The 21136-nt window shown below is 41.2% G+C and overlaps 1 protein-coding gene across 4 annotated transcripts in view; it reads left to right on the top strand.

Moving 5' to 3' along the window:
• The window catches only part of USP6NL (USP6 N-terminal like), a 225014-nt gene that overhangs the window by 188746 nt on the left and 15132 nt on the right, over window positions 1-21136 (top strand). For all 4 annotated transcript variants that reach the window (XM_083183410.1, XM_083183412.1, XM_083183409.1 and 1 more), the window contains 2 exons: window positions 2065-2164; window positions 13934-14086. In XM_083183410.1, the coding sequence (XP_083039536.1) occupies window positions 2065-2164; window positions 13934-14086 (253 nt within the window). The remainder of the gene's footprint in view (window positions 1-2064; window positions 2165-13933; window positions 14087-21136) is intronic.

Here is a 21136-nt window from a genome sequence, read left to right as displayed (position 1 = left end):
AAATATAACAAGTGAAATATGTGCGTATATCAAACTTAAGGCCTCCATACACTATGCGACTTCTCCAAGGGAAGATGTTGCATACAATGCACCTTGAGCCACCTGGGTGCTTCTGCATATGATATATCATATGCAATTGTGTTCCCTGCTGCTAGGTGGGGGGCCGAGTCAGAGATCAGAGGTGCAGCTGGTCCGACCTTCAATTTCCGATTTAAGGCGTACGGGACCGTGCATCGGATCTGATGTTAAATACCTCCGATTTGGCCACTTTCTTGGCCCGATCTGTTTGGAATCGGTTGAAAAGTGGCCAAATTGGACAAGTATATGGGGGTCCTTTACACTGAAAGAAACTCACAGTTTATTGTGAGGGGACAATAAATATATTACAGAATAGCATCTGTTTATATTTTATTTATTAGGGAACAAACTTATTGGTATAGAGGTATTAAAGTTATAGATTAAAGGTGTATATATATCAAAACTATTTAATGTGTACGAAGAAACCAAAACATTACTTTGAAATCACAGACCATTTGTGATAAGGAAGGGCTAAAACTAGGCCAATTAGCTGTGCAGTAGTTAGTGAGAGCCCCAAGAGTGGGCAGTAGTTCTCAAGTTATCCTTTGGGCAATGAAACAATATCAGATTTGCTGAAAGGGATGAGACCAGAATGAAAGGCAACATAAGTGTTCAGGATAGAACAAGGGAGCCCTGCCAGAGAGCATGCATTCTAAAAGGAAGGTGGGAACAGTTGTTGGATAAACTGGGAAAGAGAATAGTTGGAGTGCGTGACTGAATGTGAAGGTTGGAAGAGGATGGTTAGGCACTCATAAAAAAAAAATGTGTTTCTGGAGCCCAATTACATTTTGGGAAAATTGTGAAAAGTCTGATTGAGCGAGGGGGTGCATTCCAAAGGATCTAAAACCAAATCTATATAAAACTATGTGATAAAAGATAATTATGTACCTATATTGACATTTAATGGTATTTGGTATGAACCCTGAGCCCTCCTCCTAGTGCCAGTGATGTTACTACTTCCACATCCATGCAAGAGCTGTTCAGAGTACCACTATATCGTGTGCTTTCCTCCCTCCCTTCCAAGCACAGCACCTCTACAATTCTCCTACTGCAAAGCTGGGTGCACTCTAGATGACTCATACACACTTGCCAATGCCAGCAGTGACTGTTAGTCTGCATTTGACAGCATGGCACCTGCTAGCAAGGTCTCCGGTCAGCTCTGCATGAAGGGCTAGTGCAGGATGTCACAACTCTTGGAAGTGAGCATCATTAGCGACATAGTACATACACACTGGATCATTCAAACATTCTGTCGTTCCAGTCCTTGGCAATCAACAAAATTGTTCAGAAATCCAGTGTGTCCCCAGCTTTATCACTACCTTTCCAACCTGCTTACTGGTATAACCGATTGGTTCAGTGGGCCCCCCTTCCAGAAATTGAAAGAAAAAAATATATAGCTAAAGCCACGCTATTAATTTCTGTAGCCTCGCCATCCAGGTCTCCTAGTCATGCCATAGCAATGGCACATTAAGGGGGGTATTCAATGTAGGGTCACGACCATTGGGCCTGACCCTGTCCCGTTCTCGGCTGGCTCGACTGTGATTCCGCAGGCGGGATTCGATGTCCCGCCTGCTGAGCGTGGCGTGGGGGCGTGGCTTGAAGAAGCAGGCGGAAATCTGCGAGCAGCTGCCGGGAGCTCGTCAATTCCTGCCCGTTCTCGGCAGAACGTTCTCTACTGCTTGTGAAGTCGGGCACGTTCTGCCGAGATCCCTGTTCATTGCTGTTGGGGAAGACCGCATTGAATAACCCCCTCCCCCCCCCCGCCATTTCCCCCATCAGGAATGGCAGCGGGAGATTGAATATCCCCCTTAGACGTACTAAGGCGTAAGAGGATCCAAAGCAAGTAATTACACTGCTTCACTGCTGGGGGGCATTTGCTCCACTAATGTTAAAGAATAAAGTTAAAAATAACAGAATACAGAAATACATTTTCTAGAAACTGTTGGAATGAATAGCAGTATATAATAATCTTTTTGTGTTTTGTAGACCCCTTTCACATTAAACCTGAGGATATGGGACATCTACATACTTGAAGGTGACAGAGTTCTTACTGCAATGTCCTATACAATTGTAAAGCTCCATAAAAGTAAGTTATTTTAAGTAGTTTTACATTTTGGTATTATTTATTGTAAATTGGATAACATTACAAAATGATGGCTATTTTCAGAAATAGCCTGCTTGTTTCTAAGATTATACTTCTCCAGTTAACTTTACCTAGTCATGTACACATCCATTTGGTGGCTGTGAGAACAGTGAACAGATTGGATTGCCGGCTGACGATATATTGGCATCCTAATCAGTGAGGATGCGGGGAGCATGTGGCTGGGGGGGGGGTAGGTTTAGATACTAGTTGGGGAATTTTGGATTAGGCTGTGGGGAGGGGCAGTTAGGTTTAGGCCCTTAGAAAGTGGGGTTACAGTTAGACTGTGAGGTTAGGCTTGGGCGGTGGGGGTAAGGTGTAGATCCTAAAAAGGAGGTTTGGGGGGTGGGTTTAGGGTTAGGCAGCTGTAAGGAAAGGTTATGGTTAGGGTGTTATGGAACGCCTGTCAGGATTCTCAAAATTGGGATGCAGGGTTTGGTCTTTTGAATTCCGGCATCTTAAATGCCGGAATATTGTATGTATCCCAAATAAAGTATGTGGTCCAATAAAAATGACATAACAATTTAGGTAGGAAACAGACCAAAGTGGGGTGCAGGATCTGAAAAGGAGTGGGATAGGGGTAGATGTACAACAGAATGTAGTATCAGTGCACCATGGGTTAGCTTAGCAGTGAGTGTGAACATCCCCCTGAAGAACCAGCCTGTGACTCACCGGGAGATGTAATCACTGTAGTCCCGAGTCACAGCAGGTGATCTGAGGGAGACTGCAGTGCAGTTTCTCTGGTGGAAGAATAGTGAGGGATGAGGGTGCAAGACTACGGGCAACGATCCTCAATTTCAGCCCCAGCAGCAGTGCAGTTGATCACAGCAGGATCCCTTGGCGAGTTACTGCTGTATCTCTAGGCTCCATCTGTGCACAGCATCCACAGGGGCCTGGTCTGCTGACAGTGGAAGGAACTTGGGGTTGACAGCAGCCACATCATACAGTGCGCAAGGGTCCGTTGCAGTCCATTAAAGGAGGACGCGGCTTCCACTCCTTGCAGTGTCACAGAAAGGAGCTGAGTGGCCGTAACTGACTTCCTATGTCTTCCGCATGCTCTCTTTTCCAGTGTCATAACGAGACAGCAGATTAGATTACGTGGGCTGCAGTTGAGTGTGTTCTGCTTCAGGGACAGTGCAAATTTAGAATTGCAGGAAGGAGGAGAGCTCACTTTGAAGCAGAAGCCCGGCGGCTACCCACTCTGTTGCCTCCCACACTTCTATTTTCTAAGAAAGAGAAAAAAAAAAGTACAATCCAATTCGCTCTGCCATGTTACAGGTGTAGAGTTTTATTTTAGGGATCATATATCTCTCTTATCCCAATAAGGGTTATTGAGATTAAAATATTATATAAAATATATTTATTATATCTGGTATTGATATAATAACATATATATTTGACATCTGCAATTATATTCTAATAGACCTTACAATACAATATGCAGAGTACTTGTCATAATTTGATTCCCCAAATATGAGAGTTCGAGACTTGTAATTTTAGCTCCAATTGGAGGATTTTATTTATAGGCAAACAAACCATACAGAATAATTGTAACACAGTAATTAATGTATATGCTATTATATATATATTTATATACGCCTCCTTGCTTATATTACCTAAAACAACATTAAACAATTGACAGACTTAAGACTGCTATAAAACTAACATAAATTGTAGACTTCAGTATTCCATAACTTTATCAACAACTGAACATTTATATCTACCATGATTACTCACTCACTCCAGCCCATCGCTTCTAGGTTCCGTTCCTCTCTCCTGCTCGTGTCTCACATCTCTCCTCCTGACTCACTGAATAGGTTTCTTGCTGACTGTCCGTGTGTGTCTGTGTGCGAATGTGAGTGAATGTCTACTCTATCTCTCTCCTTATATCACAAATACATGAATTGAAGTTCCCTGTTCTCATGACGTTATTAAATTTATGGATGCTAATGGTGACAGGGTCTCCTGCTTGTCTGGACGCTAGTGGTAATCTCCATTGCCTGTTTCTGGGCTCTTCCTGTGCATCAATCTATTTTACACTCCTGTTGTCAAAATACAATAGTGTCTTGTCTGTCCTGCAAAGTAACTTGGATGATGTACTAGCAGCTACATTCTCCAGAAAGGAAACCAGATGGCTGGAGTCTGGCCCATAGTGTATACATTGCTTACTTAATAAATATAGATATATCTGGGGAGGGTAACAACACTATATCTGCTTAATAGTATGCCTTAGACATTTTGTCTCCTAAATTAATTGTTGCATTTGATATGTTACAAAGTGGTCATTCATATTATTTAGTAAACCCAAAAGCTATACTATGATGTCTAAACATTAAACTCTGATGTCCTAATTATTAAGCTATTCCTATTTTTATATACACATACATAATATATACTATGGTTAAAATCACATTACATTAATGATGGTATAAAACAATATCTATATGCCTATATGGTAACAGTCCCCCGCTTGTGACCATGAGAAATTATTTTGATTGGTCACACAGTAAATTACCATACTTGCTTCATATATATTTCCAAACTTTCTTTTTCAAACTATCCTAAACATAAATTAACCATTGGTATGAAATATCCTTCATTTAATTAACCTCTTTTACCCTATAATAACTAAATTTGACCAGGGACAGAGGTTATTTATATTCAGTATTCATGAGGAAAATATTTTCATTGCTACAGCCAGTTATATGCCACGCCACGGCTTGCCTTGTAGATCTTGTTTGGTCGATGTGTGAGGACACTTTCCTTGTACTGTTGCTCACAGTGATTTCCTGGCTGAGGGCTGTCACTTGTGTGAGTTGCAGTTCTTGGAGACACTTTACATTTGCAGTATGGTGGACGTAGAAGTAGAATTCTTCTTCGAGGCTGTTGACTTGCTTGACATGTTGCTTTACATGTATAGAGGCTGTTGACTTGCTTGAAATGTGGCTTTACTTGTGTGGCCCTTGGAGGGCTGTGGTCTTGATAAATTTCTTCACCACAGTTTTGCAAAACACAGTGCCTTTGATAAGCCTCATTAATGCAGTCCTTAGCGAGTTTGCTTTGTATGTCCTTTACGATCCTTTACGATTATCGCTGTGATCGTGACAAGTGTCCTTGTGCGTCCTTTAAGATTATCGCTGTGATCGTGACAAGTGTCCTTGTGCGTCCTTTAAGATTATCGCTGTGATCGTGACAAGTGTCCTTGTGCGTCCTTTAAGATTATCGCGCTGCAATCATGATAAGTGTCCATGTCTCTCTTTAACCCCAACCTCGTTGTGTTGAACAAAACAGTTTGTGATGTTGAATACAGCAGTTGAAACTTTAACCAAGTATTTTTGCCTTACTGGTTGGTAAGAACATTTATCTTCAGGCATTGGCAGGTAAATGTCTGGGGTAGATTCTAAAGGATCCACTCCATTTATACTAAATTTCCTCACTGAATAATAATTTACCATTCAGTCTCTGATCTCTTACCTACCTTCCTATATGCTATCTTATCTTAAACTAAAATAACCATACACCAGCTAAATCCTATAACTAACAATGATATTTTGATTTGACATATCTATGACAACATCCTATCAATACATATTTTGATTTAACGTATCTATGACAACATCCTATCAATACAATAAATGACTATGATTTTGCTTCAAACAAATATTAGATATCTGTTAAGAATGGGCTTGACTATATCGAATGCCATCCAGTGTTGTGTAATATGCAGCCATGTGCATATAAAATAACTACAATATCCCATCTATGCTATTATTCATTCTCTTAGACTTGGTTATGTCTGTATTAAGAGATTGGTCCATCTCAACAACTAACAAAACATTTCTCTTTTACAATTTGATGTAAGGCATACCATTCTTTGTCTGATATTTAAATTAGTTTGAAGCTTTTTAAGAAGGAAGCGTATATATAATCAGCATATACTCATATGAAGAATATGAAGAAAAAATAAAATATTTACAAGGTATATACAGTTACATAAGAATGAAGATCATATGTGTGAATTGATCGGCAATTAAAAATGTATGTACAAAAGGATTCTGCATGCTTGGTGGTTAGAATAAAGCACACTGTAAATGGAATGTCCATGTGTCACAGTGTCCTGACAAACAATGATTGCTGTAGTGAGGGGTTAATGAACTTCTCCTGAAGAAGAGAAAAGGGGATTTTGTCCATGTGTCCAGAAAACAAATAATAGTTGCTGTATTTAAACCTTTTCCTTCTCTGAAGGACTGAAGAAAGAAAAAGAAACTAATAAAAAAAAAAGTCCTTTGATTTTTGTCCATGTGACAGTTTTTTTAGAGCTACTGTGGATTCTCCTTGGATGACAAACACAAGCTGTGCAAGGTACTGGCTCTTTGCATAATTGCAGCAATAAAAGGTTTAGTAGAGGTTGTTGTTGCGACTTGGGGCTTTCTTTAAAACTTTGCGTCCATTAGTATTGAAGCTGCTGTGTAGAACTTGTAACCTAAAATTGAAACAAAAAGAAATACAATTACTATTATTGCTATTTACAAACTGGTGTGACAATGCTGCTATATCTTTTGTGCGATCTACTGGTCCAACATTGCTGGCCATGTTTTCTGGTTTGTACCATTTCTCTCCTCTATGTAATAGGAGGTGTTACTGACAACATAAACTTTGCTGCAGGTACAGTATGATGCAGGTTACATTTAATCTGGATCTTGTATCCATTTAAACATGTGGCAGTTCCTTACACCACCCAATAACTAGATTTAATCTATAAAGTAAATGAACAGTACTCCCTGTTGTCATTGCCAGGATGCATCTTTTCTCGATTTGCTTTTGGTGGTCCTGCGAGTTTCTTCAGTCTGGAAACTTGGAGCTTCTGAAAAATATACTCGTGTGGCGAAAAACTGGTTAAATATGCTTGGTATGACTCGGGGGCTTCATGTTTGACCAAACCTAAAATAAAATGGTTAGGACTCCAGGACATATAAACATTCTCATCCTGGTGATGCTTTTTAGCATTCCTGTACTTCTGTGTGGTGTTCACAGATTGACACTCTGCATGTGGTCTCTCTAAGAGACTGTGGACATTTGCTCCATCACTAGATGTCTCTAACTGCTGTGTGGGGGTTACAGAGATGGTGGAACCTTTTGTGTGATCATGCATGCTCAAATTCATACCATTGCTCAGCTCAGACATATTTGTGGCTGAATACATTTGCTCATTTAATTCTGTGACAACTTTACCTACAATTGGAGTGTGTGTGTACAAGGTTATTGCCAGTTCCCTTTTCCCTGAGGGCAACACAATTCCTTTTGTCACAATAGGGACTATGAGTGTGGATTTTGCAGAATCACTCTCCTTATTGTACTGATCTCCCCCCTTAATCAAAACAGTGCAGGGGACATCTCTCATTGCTCCTGCCTTATTTGTAGTAATATTACGTTCTCTCTCTATTACAGAGCCCTGATTAGCATCTGTGACCATTTCAGACTTTGTAGTCTGTTTGTGAATGAGCCCCTCTGTGGTCTCATCCCTGCTCCTAACACCTTTGCTGGGTGCTTCTGTGATCCCTTCCTGAGAGATCTGGGCAGTTTGTTCACAATCTACCAGAAAATTTACTTTTGTCTCAGAATTCTTCTGAGTACACTTCTTAACCTTTAGGGATTTTAAGAAGGAATTCACATTTGCATTCATTTTCAGGCATGCGCTCTTAAGACGTGAACCTGATTTCTCTTTACATTCCTGCTTAACTTCTAAAGTCGCTGCTCTGTGCATTTTCCTAAATGCTACAGCAACTCTTTTCATTTTCAACATTGCACTTATTTTACAATGCTGTATTTATACTTTTGTACACAAGATATCCTCCCAATGAGAGTGTCCGGATTCTCAAAGTTAACTCTAATATCTGGTACTAATTTTAATTTATTTGGAAATGCTCATTTCCACTGTTTATTTATTCTAGGCTTTACAATTATCAAGTGCCTATTTAGTAACATACCCCACTGTGATCTTGCAATGTGTCAGCAGGCTAACCAGCCTTTGTGCTGAGCCTAGTAAATGTAGTATTAGTTAAAAATGTTTCTGAATAATGCCATATTATCAATATCTAAGCGTGCACTCCCAGATAATGGTAACAATGGAATATCAGTTCTGTTTCACCAATACGTTATTCTAGGTCTACAAACAATGCAAGATAAAAATACACAATAGTATTACGTTTTCCTAGATACATCCTCACTGTGATTCTGTAGGTTAGGTAGCCAGCTTCACGCATCTGCTACTCCTTATAAATATTATAATCATACAATCAGATACCAAAATGTACAAGTCCCTTCGTGGTCGCCATTGTAGAGTTTTATTTTAGGGATCATATATCTCTCTTATCCCAATAAGGGTTATTGAGATTAAAATATTATATAAAATATATTTATTATATCTGGTATTGATATAATAACATATATATTTGACATCTGCAATTATATTCTAATAGACCTTACAATACAATATGCAGAGTACTTGTCATAATTTGATTCCCCAAATATGAGAGTTCGAGACTTGTAATTTTAGCTCCAATTGGAGGATTTTATTTATAGGCAAACAAACCATACAGAATAATTGTAACACAGTAATTAATGTATATGCTATTATATATATATTTATATACGCCTCCTTGCTTATATTACCTAAAACAACATTAAACAATTGACAGACTTAAGACTGCTATAAAACTAACATAAATTGTAGACTTCAGTATTCCATAACTTTATCAACAACTGAACATTTATATCTACCATGATTACTCACTCACTCCAGCCCATCGCTTCTAGGTTCCGTTCCTCTCTCCTGCTCGTGTCTCACATCTCTCCTCCTGACTCACTGAATAGGTTTCTTGCTGACTGTCCGTGTGTGTCTGTGTGCGAATGTGAGTGAATGTCTACTCTATCTCTCTCCTTATATCACAAATACATGAATTGAAGTTCCCTGTTCTCATGACGTTATTAAATTTATGGATGCTAATGGTGACAGGGTCTCCTGCTTGTCTGGACGCTAGTGGTAATCTCCATTGCCTGTTTCTGGGCTCTTCCTGTGCATCAATCTATTTTACACTCCTGTTGTCAAAATACAATAGTGTCTTGTCTGTCCTGCAAAGTAACTTGGATGATGTACTAGCAGCTACATTCTCCAGAAAGGAAACCAGATGGCTGGAGTCTGGCCCATAGTGTATACATTGCTTACTTAATAAATATAGATATATCTGGGGAGGGTAACAACACTATATCTGCTTAATAGTATGCCTTAGACATTTTGTCTCCTAAATTAATTGTTGCATTTGATATGTTACAAAGTGGTCATTCATATTATTTAGTAAACCCAAAAGCTATACTATGATGTCTAAACATTAAACTCTGATGTCCTAATTATTAAGCTATTCCTATTTTTATATACACATACATAATATATACTATGGTTAAAATCACATTACATTAATGATGGTATAAAACAATATCTATATGCCTATATGGTAACACAGGCAGTGTTTGAAAAATGACAGGAGATAGTTAGCTGGTTATCTCAGTCTACTTTATCACTTTCCAAGTCTTAGTAAATAATACTCTTAAGGCCCCCATACACTGAGCTGATTTGGCCGATTCCGACTTATTGGGCCCTGATATCGGACCAAATCGGCTGTGTGTGACATGCCGTTGGGTCCGATGCGCGCTACGTGCATGTCGGACCTGGACCCTGCACGGATTGTGTCAAAATTCACATAATGCCACACGGATTGTGTCAAAATTCACATAATGCCACACGGATTGTGTCAAAATTCACATAATGCCACACGGATTGAGCCAAAATTCACATAATGCCACACGGATTGAGCCAAAATTCACATAATGCCACACGGATTGAGCCAAAATTCACAAAATGCCACACGGATTGAGCCAAAATTCACAATACGCTTCATAAACAGGGACATTGTCCACCAAAGGCGCGCATTAAACATTTACACCATAATGTCCATTACACGTTAAGTTACACGCCATTATGTCCATTAAGTATTATGCCAAACACCATAATGCCTATTAAAAATTATGCTACATAAGTGTTGCTTATCTACATGCTCATTGCCAAGGGTTCCATGCTCATTGCCAGAGGTTCCATGCTCGTTGCTATGTGGGATTACATGCTCGGGGTAAATGGGGGACAGCCGCAGCCGGGCAGAAGAGATAGCCACTGACAGTGGCAGAGCCTGGCTGTAGTCGGAGCACTGCAGGTCCCGGCTTTTTGAAATAATATGTCGTTCACACCAGAAAATGCATTCCCAGGTTGGCCCCTTTTACACCAGCCTAGTCCCTGCATTTTCTGGTGTGAGGGGGAGAGAAAACCACCCCTTCCCCCCCCCCCCCCCCCTTTAACCAGTTTTCTCATTTAACCGGCTATATCTTTGGAACCAACTGACCCATTTACATAACACAAGTATCATATTGAAGAACTTTTGAGTGGGCTTAGAATGATTTTGGCCCAGTGAAACTGGAACATTTGGTTCCAGAGTAATCTGCCCTCAAAGAACATGAACAGCCATGAAATTACATTTCAAAAATAAAAAAATCGGTTTACACACAATATCTCTGGAACCGATTGACCGATATGGACCAGCCTGGTATCATTTTGAAGGCCCAGCGATTTGAAATTGAATGAGATCAACCATAAGCTTCTGCGATGCTAGGGTGGGAACTGGCAGCCGTCGAAACCAGGTGGGGGTCGGAATTGACGGGTCCCATATTATCCTATGGGGAAAACGTTACAGCTTTGCCAGGCGATATCTCCGGTTCCCGGGGGGCTAGAGACATGGGGCTGGGCTCGTTGGAAAGCCCTGGTCCTCAGCTACTAAATGAAGGTGCCCCCCCTGAATCCGCCGCTGACAGCCTGTACAGTATGTTTGTGTTAGCTTACAGTACCTGTACATTTGCCAGCACTGCTTAAAGCTGAGATAAGATACCAAATACAGGCATTTTATGGAAATGCAAACAGTTGAAGAGAAACCTAAACAGAGAACACTTCAGGAAACTATTACAACAGAGTTGTTAATTTATCCTAAGTAATAATGGAAATACTTAGGAAATAAGGGGATTTTTAGAATACCATGATTACATAAACTTGAGACTTGGTAAGAATGAGATTGATTAAGAAGCCCTTACAATTACGTTTGGATAGATATTTGTTAATAAATATATAATTTATAGTACCTGGCAATGCAGTGTCGGTGTAGTTATTCCTCTTTAATGTGTGCAATTATGAGAACTGCTGCTGTTCTTTCAGGAACCAGTTTTACAAGCGATATCTGTGCTGCTGTGGTGTGAAAAATTACCATTTCTAATAAAGTCAGAGTGAGTCAGTTGTGTGATATGTGTCAGGAACAAATGCTACGGTGCGCTTACTACTGAAATATGCATACACTTCCTATGTTGTATAAAGGCAGGTTACACGACACAAAATTGAAGCTTCAAGATGTGTTTATTCATGTTTCCCGGAGGGTGCATTTCATTTTATCTTCCTGTAAAAAGCTAAATCTTATGGGCATTGCTGAACCGCTAATAAGGGGAAGGAGGTATATTGATTATGACAGGTACATGTGTGCACAATGCCATGAGCAATTTACTTCAATAAAATGTGATGCAAAACTCCACCATTGCCGTTTCTTCAAAGAGTGTGAAATGCAGATTATAGAAAAATTATTTAATACAAATAAATAGGCAATCTTTATGCAAAGTTTTGCATTTTGCATCTGATAAAGATAATACTGTAATCTGGCATATACAATACTTTCTGTACATGTACAGATGTGCCACATTCATCTAACCTCTGTGCGTTGAACATAACTTGTGAGCTTCATGTGACACTTGGTAGCGCCAGACCTTTGTGTGCATCTTTCTCCAGTTTCAATTTGTCTTGTTTGCAAAATGTTGCATGTGGGACACACAAGCAGCTTCTGCTGATTAAAATGATATCACAGCATTCCTGTATTCTATGTGTGACTGCTGGTGTATCTGCTTACGATAGTTTTTTATTGGAAAACCTTGTAAGGTAGCATTTTGTATGCAGGTAATCTTAATCCACTTTTTTATTTACGCAATGGCGGTTGCTATTGGCTGCATTGTTTTAATTGTAAAGTTGCAACTGCATTTAGTACGCTATTGTGATGATGCATTTTCATTATTGCATGGCCAATACTATGTAATACATTACAACTTATTTTCCACTTTTTGTAAAATTGGTCTTCCCCATTCACTTTGAACATTTCAGTCTGCACACTCTGAATAAAATTCTGACTAAAATAACCCTGCATATTTCAATGTTTTTTTTATATATGGTTACTCGTAATTATGTCAAAGAATTTTTTTTTATTAAAATTAATTTAAAAAAATGTATTTTATTATTTATTATACAGTATGATTTATTTATCTTTTAGCGTGTTACACTTTGCATGTAGCAGAGCTTGGCTTTAACGGTATGTAGTCATTAGATCTAAAGTGTCTCGGTCGACAGTCAAAAGGTTGACAACTATTGGTCGACAGTCAAAAGGTCGACAGTCAGAATGTCGACATGGTCGAAGGTCATCATGGAAGAGGCTTTTTTTTTAGCCGACTTGCCGACAGACTGTATTTCATACCCTACCATCCACTATGGTGTGGTGGGAGAATATAATAGTGTTCTAAAAGCATGGTACACTTAGATGGGCATACCAACCTATGTCGACAGACTGCCCCCCCCCCCAAAGGGATATCTTTTGTATATAACCAGAGTGCAGTGGCGTAACTTCCTATTTTGCGCTCCCATGCCGCAAATTTTTGGGCGCCCCCACTCCCCCTCCCCTCGGTGCCCCCCGCTGCTGTCTCTGCCGGTACCTGCCTGCCGTGCCCGGTGCCGTCACGGTCCCGTCTCTCCCAGCGCTGGCTAGTGGCTCCTGCTGCTATAACGAAAAGTCTCTTAGAAAATGGCTGCCCCCATACTGCAGACAGAAAACTGTCTGCAGTATGGGTGCAGCCATTTTCTAAGTGTCTGTATTCATTATAGAAGCAGGAGCCACTAGCCAGCGCTGGGAGAGACGGGACCGGGCACGGCAGGCAGGTACTGGCAGAGACAGCAGCGGGTAACTATAGCCCCGCAGACCCCCGGCGCCCAAACTTTCTCTGCGCCTCCCCGCCACCGCGGGGGCTGCGGTGCTATAGTTACGCCACTGCCAGAGTGTATATGAGTGCTCCCTGAATTATGGGGCTGCTTTTAATTTCTATTTCTTTTCCACACTGGTGATGTGCAGAAAATAAGATGTTTCCTACACATAATCATTATATGCGTGCTATATGATTGGTGCAGAAAGTGGTCCCGGTCAGTTTGGGTTTATTTCAACTTTTATTTTGCACCTGCTTCAGGATAAACTGTTGAGAAATAGCCTCATTCACTGACAATCTGTGTTGTAGAAGCTAGGATTTACCAATCATTGTTTTATGTTTTCTACAGAGCCAAACGTTTTATAATTTAGCATAACGTTATTCCCGGTTCATTTATTCATAAGTAATTAAATGCTAATAACCCAAAAGCCATAATGATGCTTTTACAGTTATTTGAGCTTATTAAGTAATGAAGTAATTTTCTTGTCTCCTCTTTACCTATGCTCTTTGTTATTAGAAGTATAATGTGTGTAACTGTGTTGTGTTTCTGTTTAGAATACTTAATGAAGCTCACTATGGAAGATCTAATTCAGTTCCTACAGGAGAGTCTAGCCAAGAATTTTGGCTATGAGGATGACTTTGTAATTGAACAACTCCAGCTCTCAATGACGGAGCTAAAGCGATCAAAACTTGACCTCCCCCCACCAGGTGAGGAGCCGATCTTGACCAAAATCAATGTTATGAATAACACACTTAATCCACGTTACAGGTTGAGTATCCCTTATCTGGATATCTGTTATCCAGATGATCTGAAAGCTATAGTTTCTGAAATATATATTTGATATGTTTATTTGCTAAAAGCACTACTGGGTACATCTGTAATAATTGTTACATACGATGTGATTTTGCTTGCGATTCGATCTCGATTGAATCCGAATCCAATGGTATGCAAAATGCATTCGATCTGTACTATATTGTCTTGCCTGCGAAGACCATTTTTCGATTTGATTTACAATACACGGGAGCGCACATTGGCATCGAATCTGCATCAAAATGTAGAGAAACCATTCGATGCCCATTTGATTTTCTATTAGATTTTGCTTCTGTAAGCAAAATTTAATAGAAAAATAGTGCATATATCACCATGTGTACCCTCTATAACTGCCACTACCGGGGACAGGATCTGTAACTGGCACTAACGGGAACAGGATCTGTAACTGGCACTACCGGGGACATGATCTCTAAGTGGCATTAAATGTGTGCAAGAAAATGATTGCTTAGCATTCAAATTCAGTGCCTGAGATACCACACAAAGTTTGCATGTTTTGAAACCTTGTTTGATGCACAAAGAAAATGTATTTGTGTATATCCTATGTTTAATGTGTTTATACAACATAAAATGCATTTTGTGTCCACACAAGGGTCTTATCCTCCAGATACCTCATTGAGATATATATATATTCCAAAATACTGAATATTCCATTATCCAAAATGTTTCTGGTCCTGAGCACTTTTGAATAAGGTATACTCAACCTGTATTGAGATCACTTAAAAATACAATATTAGTATGTTTTTGAGTAGACTGCTTCAGAGCAGTAACCAGTAGCTTCTCCTAACTGATGCCTTGAGGGAGGCTGCCCGCAACTCCTGCTGCTCGTCACAGACTTGCTGCACACAGCCTGACACAGAAAAAAAAAGTGTAGTGGAGGAAGAAAAAAACATCGGACATCTATGCACACGGCCCCCACGCCTAAGGTTCCCCACCCCTGCACTACAGGAACCAGCATGCCCTCCAAATGCAGGCCCCAACAAATGCCTCTTGCATATAAAAACCACAATGTAAGAGCTGCTCAATCAAACTAGTAATGCCCCCCAGGTGCTGCAAGGGAGGGGGATTTAACCCCCAGCACACCAAAGGGCATTAATATTAGGATTTGAATAACCAACATAATAGAAGGTAATGTCATAAAAAGGTGAAGTCAAAGAAAGGGAACTCACCCTTTGAAAACCGTGATTGCTGAAGATTCATAGAGATCAGTGGGCCAGGGCTTAAGTTTTAGATGTCCGCTGTCAATTTTATAGCAAAAATCAATAGTATGAAAGGAGGAGAAATTACTTCTCTTTTATAGTAAGTCTTGTCTTGATGTGTTTGATTTACCAGAATTTAGAAGACCATTATAAAATAAACCAATAAAAACTTCATATCAGTTTATTTTTATGACAGCACAACTTTGCAGCTATGTCTTTTTTTCATTGTTACTTGTTTTCTGCATACATAAATGTATTTATCCTTTTCCAACCCCACTTTATAGAATACCTTTTTTTAGTTTCATTCACTTTGCATATTTTTAGATTCAACTGTGATGGGATAGTTTGGTCGACAAGCATTAGGTCGACAAGCATTAGGTCGACAAGCATTAGGTCGACATGGGGAAAGGTTGACATGGTTCTAGGTTGACAGGTCAATAGGTTGACACAAGCTTTAGGTCGACAGTGTCTAGGTCAGGGTTCCTCAAACTATGTGATCTCGGACCCATCAGACAATAAAAATAATGATAGGACCCCAGCAAGTTACCGCAGAAGGTCATCACATCACATGTGTAGTCAGCAGACAGCACATACATTGTGGAGGCACAAAATTATGGGAGGAGTCTGAAATAACAGATAATTCAACAGATTTTTCAGAATCACTGACTGAGATTTAGAAAAGTCATCAGCCTGATGGTCAGCAACATGGAGTTGCGACCCCATGCTGAGAAGGACCCACAGTTTGAGAACCACTAGTCTAGGTCGACAGTCAAAAGGCCAGCATGGGGTTTTTTTCGCTTTTTTTTTACCCGAATGTCGACATGGACACAGTTACCAGTACACGGCATCGCTCGCTTCATTCACAATGCTTCGGGCACAGTGCCTCACTACGCTCGGCACACTATTTTATTCTCCCACCACGCCCTAGTGGATGGCAGGGCATGAAATACCACGTCGGCTCAAAAAACTGTGAAAAACCCCATGTCGACCTTTTAACTGTCGACGTAATGCTTGTGTCAACCTAATGACCTGTGTCAACCTAATGACCTAACGGTGTCGACCCAATGCTTATCGACCAACTTGCTGTAGACTCAATGACCGTATCCAGATTCTGCGGTTTTTAAGGTATAAGTTATGTAGTATATGAATTTCCCTGTTTCTGGCATCCCTGGTATTCCTTCTGGATTTAAAATACGTTTTTTGCTGCGATAGTACATTATAGTAAATCTTATATTAACCCTGTGAGTGCCAACATCTCCGTGAGCAATGTGTAGCATATCCACTAAATATGCTATCATCGGTCACATTTGTTATAGAAATTCAAATAAAAAAATCATCAATATGATGACTACAATGTTTGCTTGGCAATTTTCACACCTATTTTGGAAAATTCACTTGGCATTCAATGGGTTAAAATGTAGTATCTCCGTATTTCACATTATATTTAACGTTCTGTGGTGGTTTTGCAGGGCAGGACAAACCCACCACTCAAGGGGAGCAGCCTTTCTGGGAAAATTTCCTGGCATACCACAGAGAAGTAGGTGTACGCCAGTGGTGCCTCCAGCTGTGCACCACTGCCACACCACCATCTGGGGGCACACACATTCCTGCATCTCTCCCCTCCCTGGCAAGGGTCATCACCCCAGCGATCATACGCCGGATCAATGGGGCTCCCCAGCTGCTGCCACCATTATCACCATTCGGAGAATTTTGGGGCCGCTTGGGAGTTAAGGCGACCGAACATATGAATGCCCGAGCCCCACCGAGCTGCTATGAACCTCCCCCAGAACAGTAGCTGGCAGCTTATTCAGTGTTGAGTATTTCGGGGCAGAACAAACCTGTTCTGGTAGGTTTGTCCTGCCCCAAGAAAACTAAATTCTCAAGGTGTTAGGCTGTATTAGTGTTTCACTAATAAATGACCTCATGACATAGTTGCCTACCCTCCCGCATTTTGCCTGAGTCTCCTGCTTGTTGATGATTCCTCCTGGTCTCACGGAAATTGGCCTGATCCTCCCGTTTTTTTAAGATCTACAGAGAAATACGCATGCGCGAGTCCCAAAGTACTGGTGGTGGATTCTGTAAGCGCGTCGTCATGACATCACGGCAGTCCTATTAAGTGCCGGCAGCCCCGGGGCTCTGTGGGTAGCGCTGTCCCCAGCAGCAGTTACACAGGACAAGGCAGGCAGGGCCAGCGGGAGAGTCCGCTGGAGACATTTGTTGGTGAGTGCCGTGGTGACTGTACTGCAGCGTATAGTACAGTAGGAAATAGCCGCCTTATACAGCGCAGCACAGGGAGCGAAAGCAGCAGCAGCAGCAAGTGAGGTTGATTTATTGGTGGATGATCGTGGAGACTGTATTCTGAACTTGTGCTTCAATGCTTATTAAAAAGGCCTTCTCTCCCTCCGCTCTTTGCCGATTTAAAAAGCTTCCTCACTCAGGCCTCCACACTGCTTCAGCAGTTCAGCTTTATAAAAATTCTCCTCCTGGCTGCCAACGCTTCTGCTTCATAAAAATGGTTCCTCTCCCCACTGCATCATACATTTTTTGGGAAGCAGTGTGGAGGAGGGAGATAAACAATAATGAAGCAGGGGGAGAGTACAAATTTCTCTAAAGCTGGAGAGTGGAAACGTGAAAACCTGGAGGGAGGGAGGGGGGGGGGGGGGGGGCAGAGGAGATCTCCAAGAAGCGGTGGGGAGGGGGAAGAGGGAGATGAGACATTTATATAAAGCTGGAGGGGGGCACTGGAATACTTTTTAAGAATATGTGGGAAAGGGGAGGGGAATCATTTACCCTATTACCTGAGGGTGCACAGGGCACAGTCAGGATCACACAGGGGATAAAATGATACAATTAGGGTGAAAACAGACACGCCCATAGGTGTCACGACACGCCTTTTGGGTGGAACATGACACGCCCCCTCTCCCCAGCTAAAATCTCCCTGAAAATTATTTTCAAAAGTAGGCAACCCTGCCTCATGAGTCCCTAAATGTGTTTCTTATCTCACATAAATGTGGAACATTTGATAATTCATGTGTTGAGATGGGGGTGAGGGGTAATAATGATTATGAAATAATGTGAGATTTGGTGCCATCCTGTCGATTGCCCCTATTAAACCTGTACAATATAGGATAAAACAAGAATACTGTAAATATTTGCAGCTGGTTTAAACCAACACTCTGCTAGTCTGTTCTTTATACCTCCTCGTGAGGGGATACGGTCATATTGTCTACAGCATTTAGATCTACAAGCATTAGGTCTACACCACTAGGTCGACCTGCATTTAGGTCGACCTGCATTTAGGTCGACCTGACTGAAGGTTGACATGACTTAGGTCGACAGGGTCATTTTATGCCCTACCATCCACTAGTGCAAATAGTGTGCTGAGCGTAGCGGTGCTATGTTGACTTTGTTGATGCTTGAAAAAAAAAAAAAACATGTCAACTTTTTCACTGTCGACCTAATGACCCTGTCGACATTATACAGGTCAACCTAACACCTGTCGACCTAACACATGTCAAACTAATGACCCTGTCGACCTAGCCCATGTTGACCTTCAGTCAGGTCGACCTAAATGCAAATCGACCTAATGCTTGTAGACCTAAATGCAGTCTGACGAATGATCCCATTCCCTCGTGAGTCATAGTAACGTATCACTACTTTCTTCTGTAATTAATATTTCTAAAGACAATGTCTGTCTCTATGATTTGAGGTGATAAATATACTTTAACATCATACTTTTGTCAAGTGCTTTTTATTTGTTTACCAAAATGTAATTTAACATAGGCTCCAAAGGTGTTGATTCCAAGCTGCCAATGTGTGTTGCTCTTTGTGAGAGAGGGTTAGCTGCAATTATTTTTCTGTAATATTTAAAAAAAAAAAATTCTTTACATACATGGTATAGATTCGGCTGGGATCGTATTTTTGTATTTGACCTAACCATAAAGCAAGATACACAGGCAGGTGCTAAGCACCTAGAACTGAAGGCTGGTTAACACCTCATAAAGTAACACTAACAGTGCTACTTCACACCTCAGCACTGTGCCTCTTTCCACATGTCGCACACCTTTGTGGAATCTATTTAAACATTTCATGTTACTGGAACGTGTCTGAAAATGCTTTTTCACCAAAGAGATTGCTTCGGTTTCATCTATACTTTGTGCTTGTGTGGATTGCAAAAAAAAAAAAAAAAGGCCAATTTGTTTAGAAAATCTATACTATGTAATGTATGATAGTAGTAACCTAAAAGCATTACTTATATGTAATTGCCAGGCTAAAAGCTTTCCATAACCAATAAACTGCGCTGCTGAAACATGGCGGTGGTAGTTTTGCAGGATGCAAACAATGAAAATGGTCTCCCATCCCAATTATAGTAATTTCATTTACATGCTCCCGACATAACATCTTTTTAACTCAAAAGTGCCAAATATGGTTGCTGCTGCCTGTTTTTGGAGTCAATTCTGTTAATATCAGTGGATGCATCTTCAAGGTCTCTTTAACCACTGCATCAGATGTGACCACATCTGGCTGGGCTTTCTCTGATATGGTCACTTCTGATTCAACCAGTCATAAACGCCAACTGGGCGGCTGCTGGAACAGAATCTTAGAACAGTCGCCTGTATATAAAGGAGTTTTCAGTCTCTCCTGCACACACCTTCAATCTTTGTGTATCCCATTCACTGCTGGCCACAGTGATTGGGGTGCCCAGTGGCAGGGCTGCCATGAAAAATTGTGGGGGCCTGAGACTGGCAAATTAGGCAGGGCCCGCCCAGGATGGCTGCTCCTCTGTGGTCTGCTCAATGGCGCGGCCACTTCATTACGTCATGCGGTACATGGAGGCTTGCCAACTCCACTGGTTGTTCAAGAGGCGGGCAGCAGGCAACCAGGTAACTGAAGCTATGCTACATGCACCCTTGCATATTTCAGTTGTGCTACCTGACCCCTTAATTTCTATTTTTAAGCTGTGCCCCTGCTCTCACTATAACTTGTACCCCCTACTTAAATATATATTTATTTAAGCAGCAATCCAGCACCCACCATCACCAACCTTGCTCCTCAACTGCCTTTTCCCAGTCACAGAAGAGGTTAATCAATGCGTAGCCAGCAGCAGCAAGGTCCTCCAGCAGCATGTCCTAATCCAGGGGTTCCCAATCTTTTTTGAATCAGGGCACCCTAGAGTTTCAGAACTTTTTTCACGGCACCCCTAGGCCAAACAAAATTTAATTAGATTGAGTATATATTCGATTCTTAGGGTGATTTATGTGGTAAAGGGCAGGATTTGCTTCTGTTTGTACACATTTTATGATTGGCAGGCACCAGCACTGGTTTTGCTCATAAATAACTAACCATTAATAATTTGAGTTAGTCCTGGACCCCCAACCCAAGGCACCCCTGCATGTGTCCCGAGGCACCCCAGGGAGCCACGGCACACAGTTTGGGAACCTCTGTCCTAATCCAATAGTGTCATTGAGGTCAGGAATTCAGCTGCTGGAGACCAGCGTGCAGACTCCAACTGAATTGCTGTTCATACACTGTCAGCAGCCTTGTAATGTACATACATAAAGTGGGCTGAAGCTGCCGATCACTGCTAGCTACAGCAGTGATCGGGACACAGTGGAGTGCTATGCAGCTGCCAGGCATCTGCTCTTTAAGCACGAAGGCAGCTCACGGAGATAAGAGAAGGAGCCCAGCACTTAGCACTGGAGCAGCCCGGGCCCTCCCTTCTCTATCTGA

This window comes from Crinia signifera, chromosome 4 (assembly GCF_055691185.1).
Source record: "Crinia signifera chromosome 4, ASM5569118v1, whole genome shotgun sequence".
Taxonomy (NCBI): Eukaryota; Metazoa; Chordata; class Amphibia; order Anura; family Myobatrachidae; genus Crinia; species Crinia signifera.
This window is presented reverse-complemented; position numbering and strand designations above follow the sequence as displayed.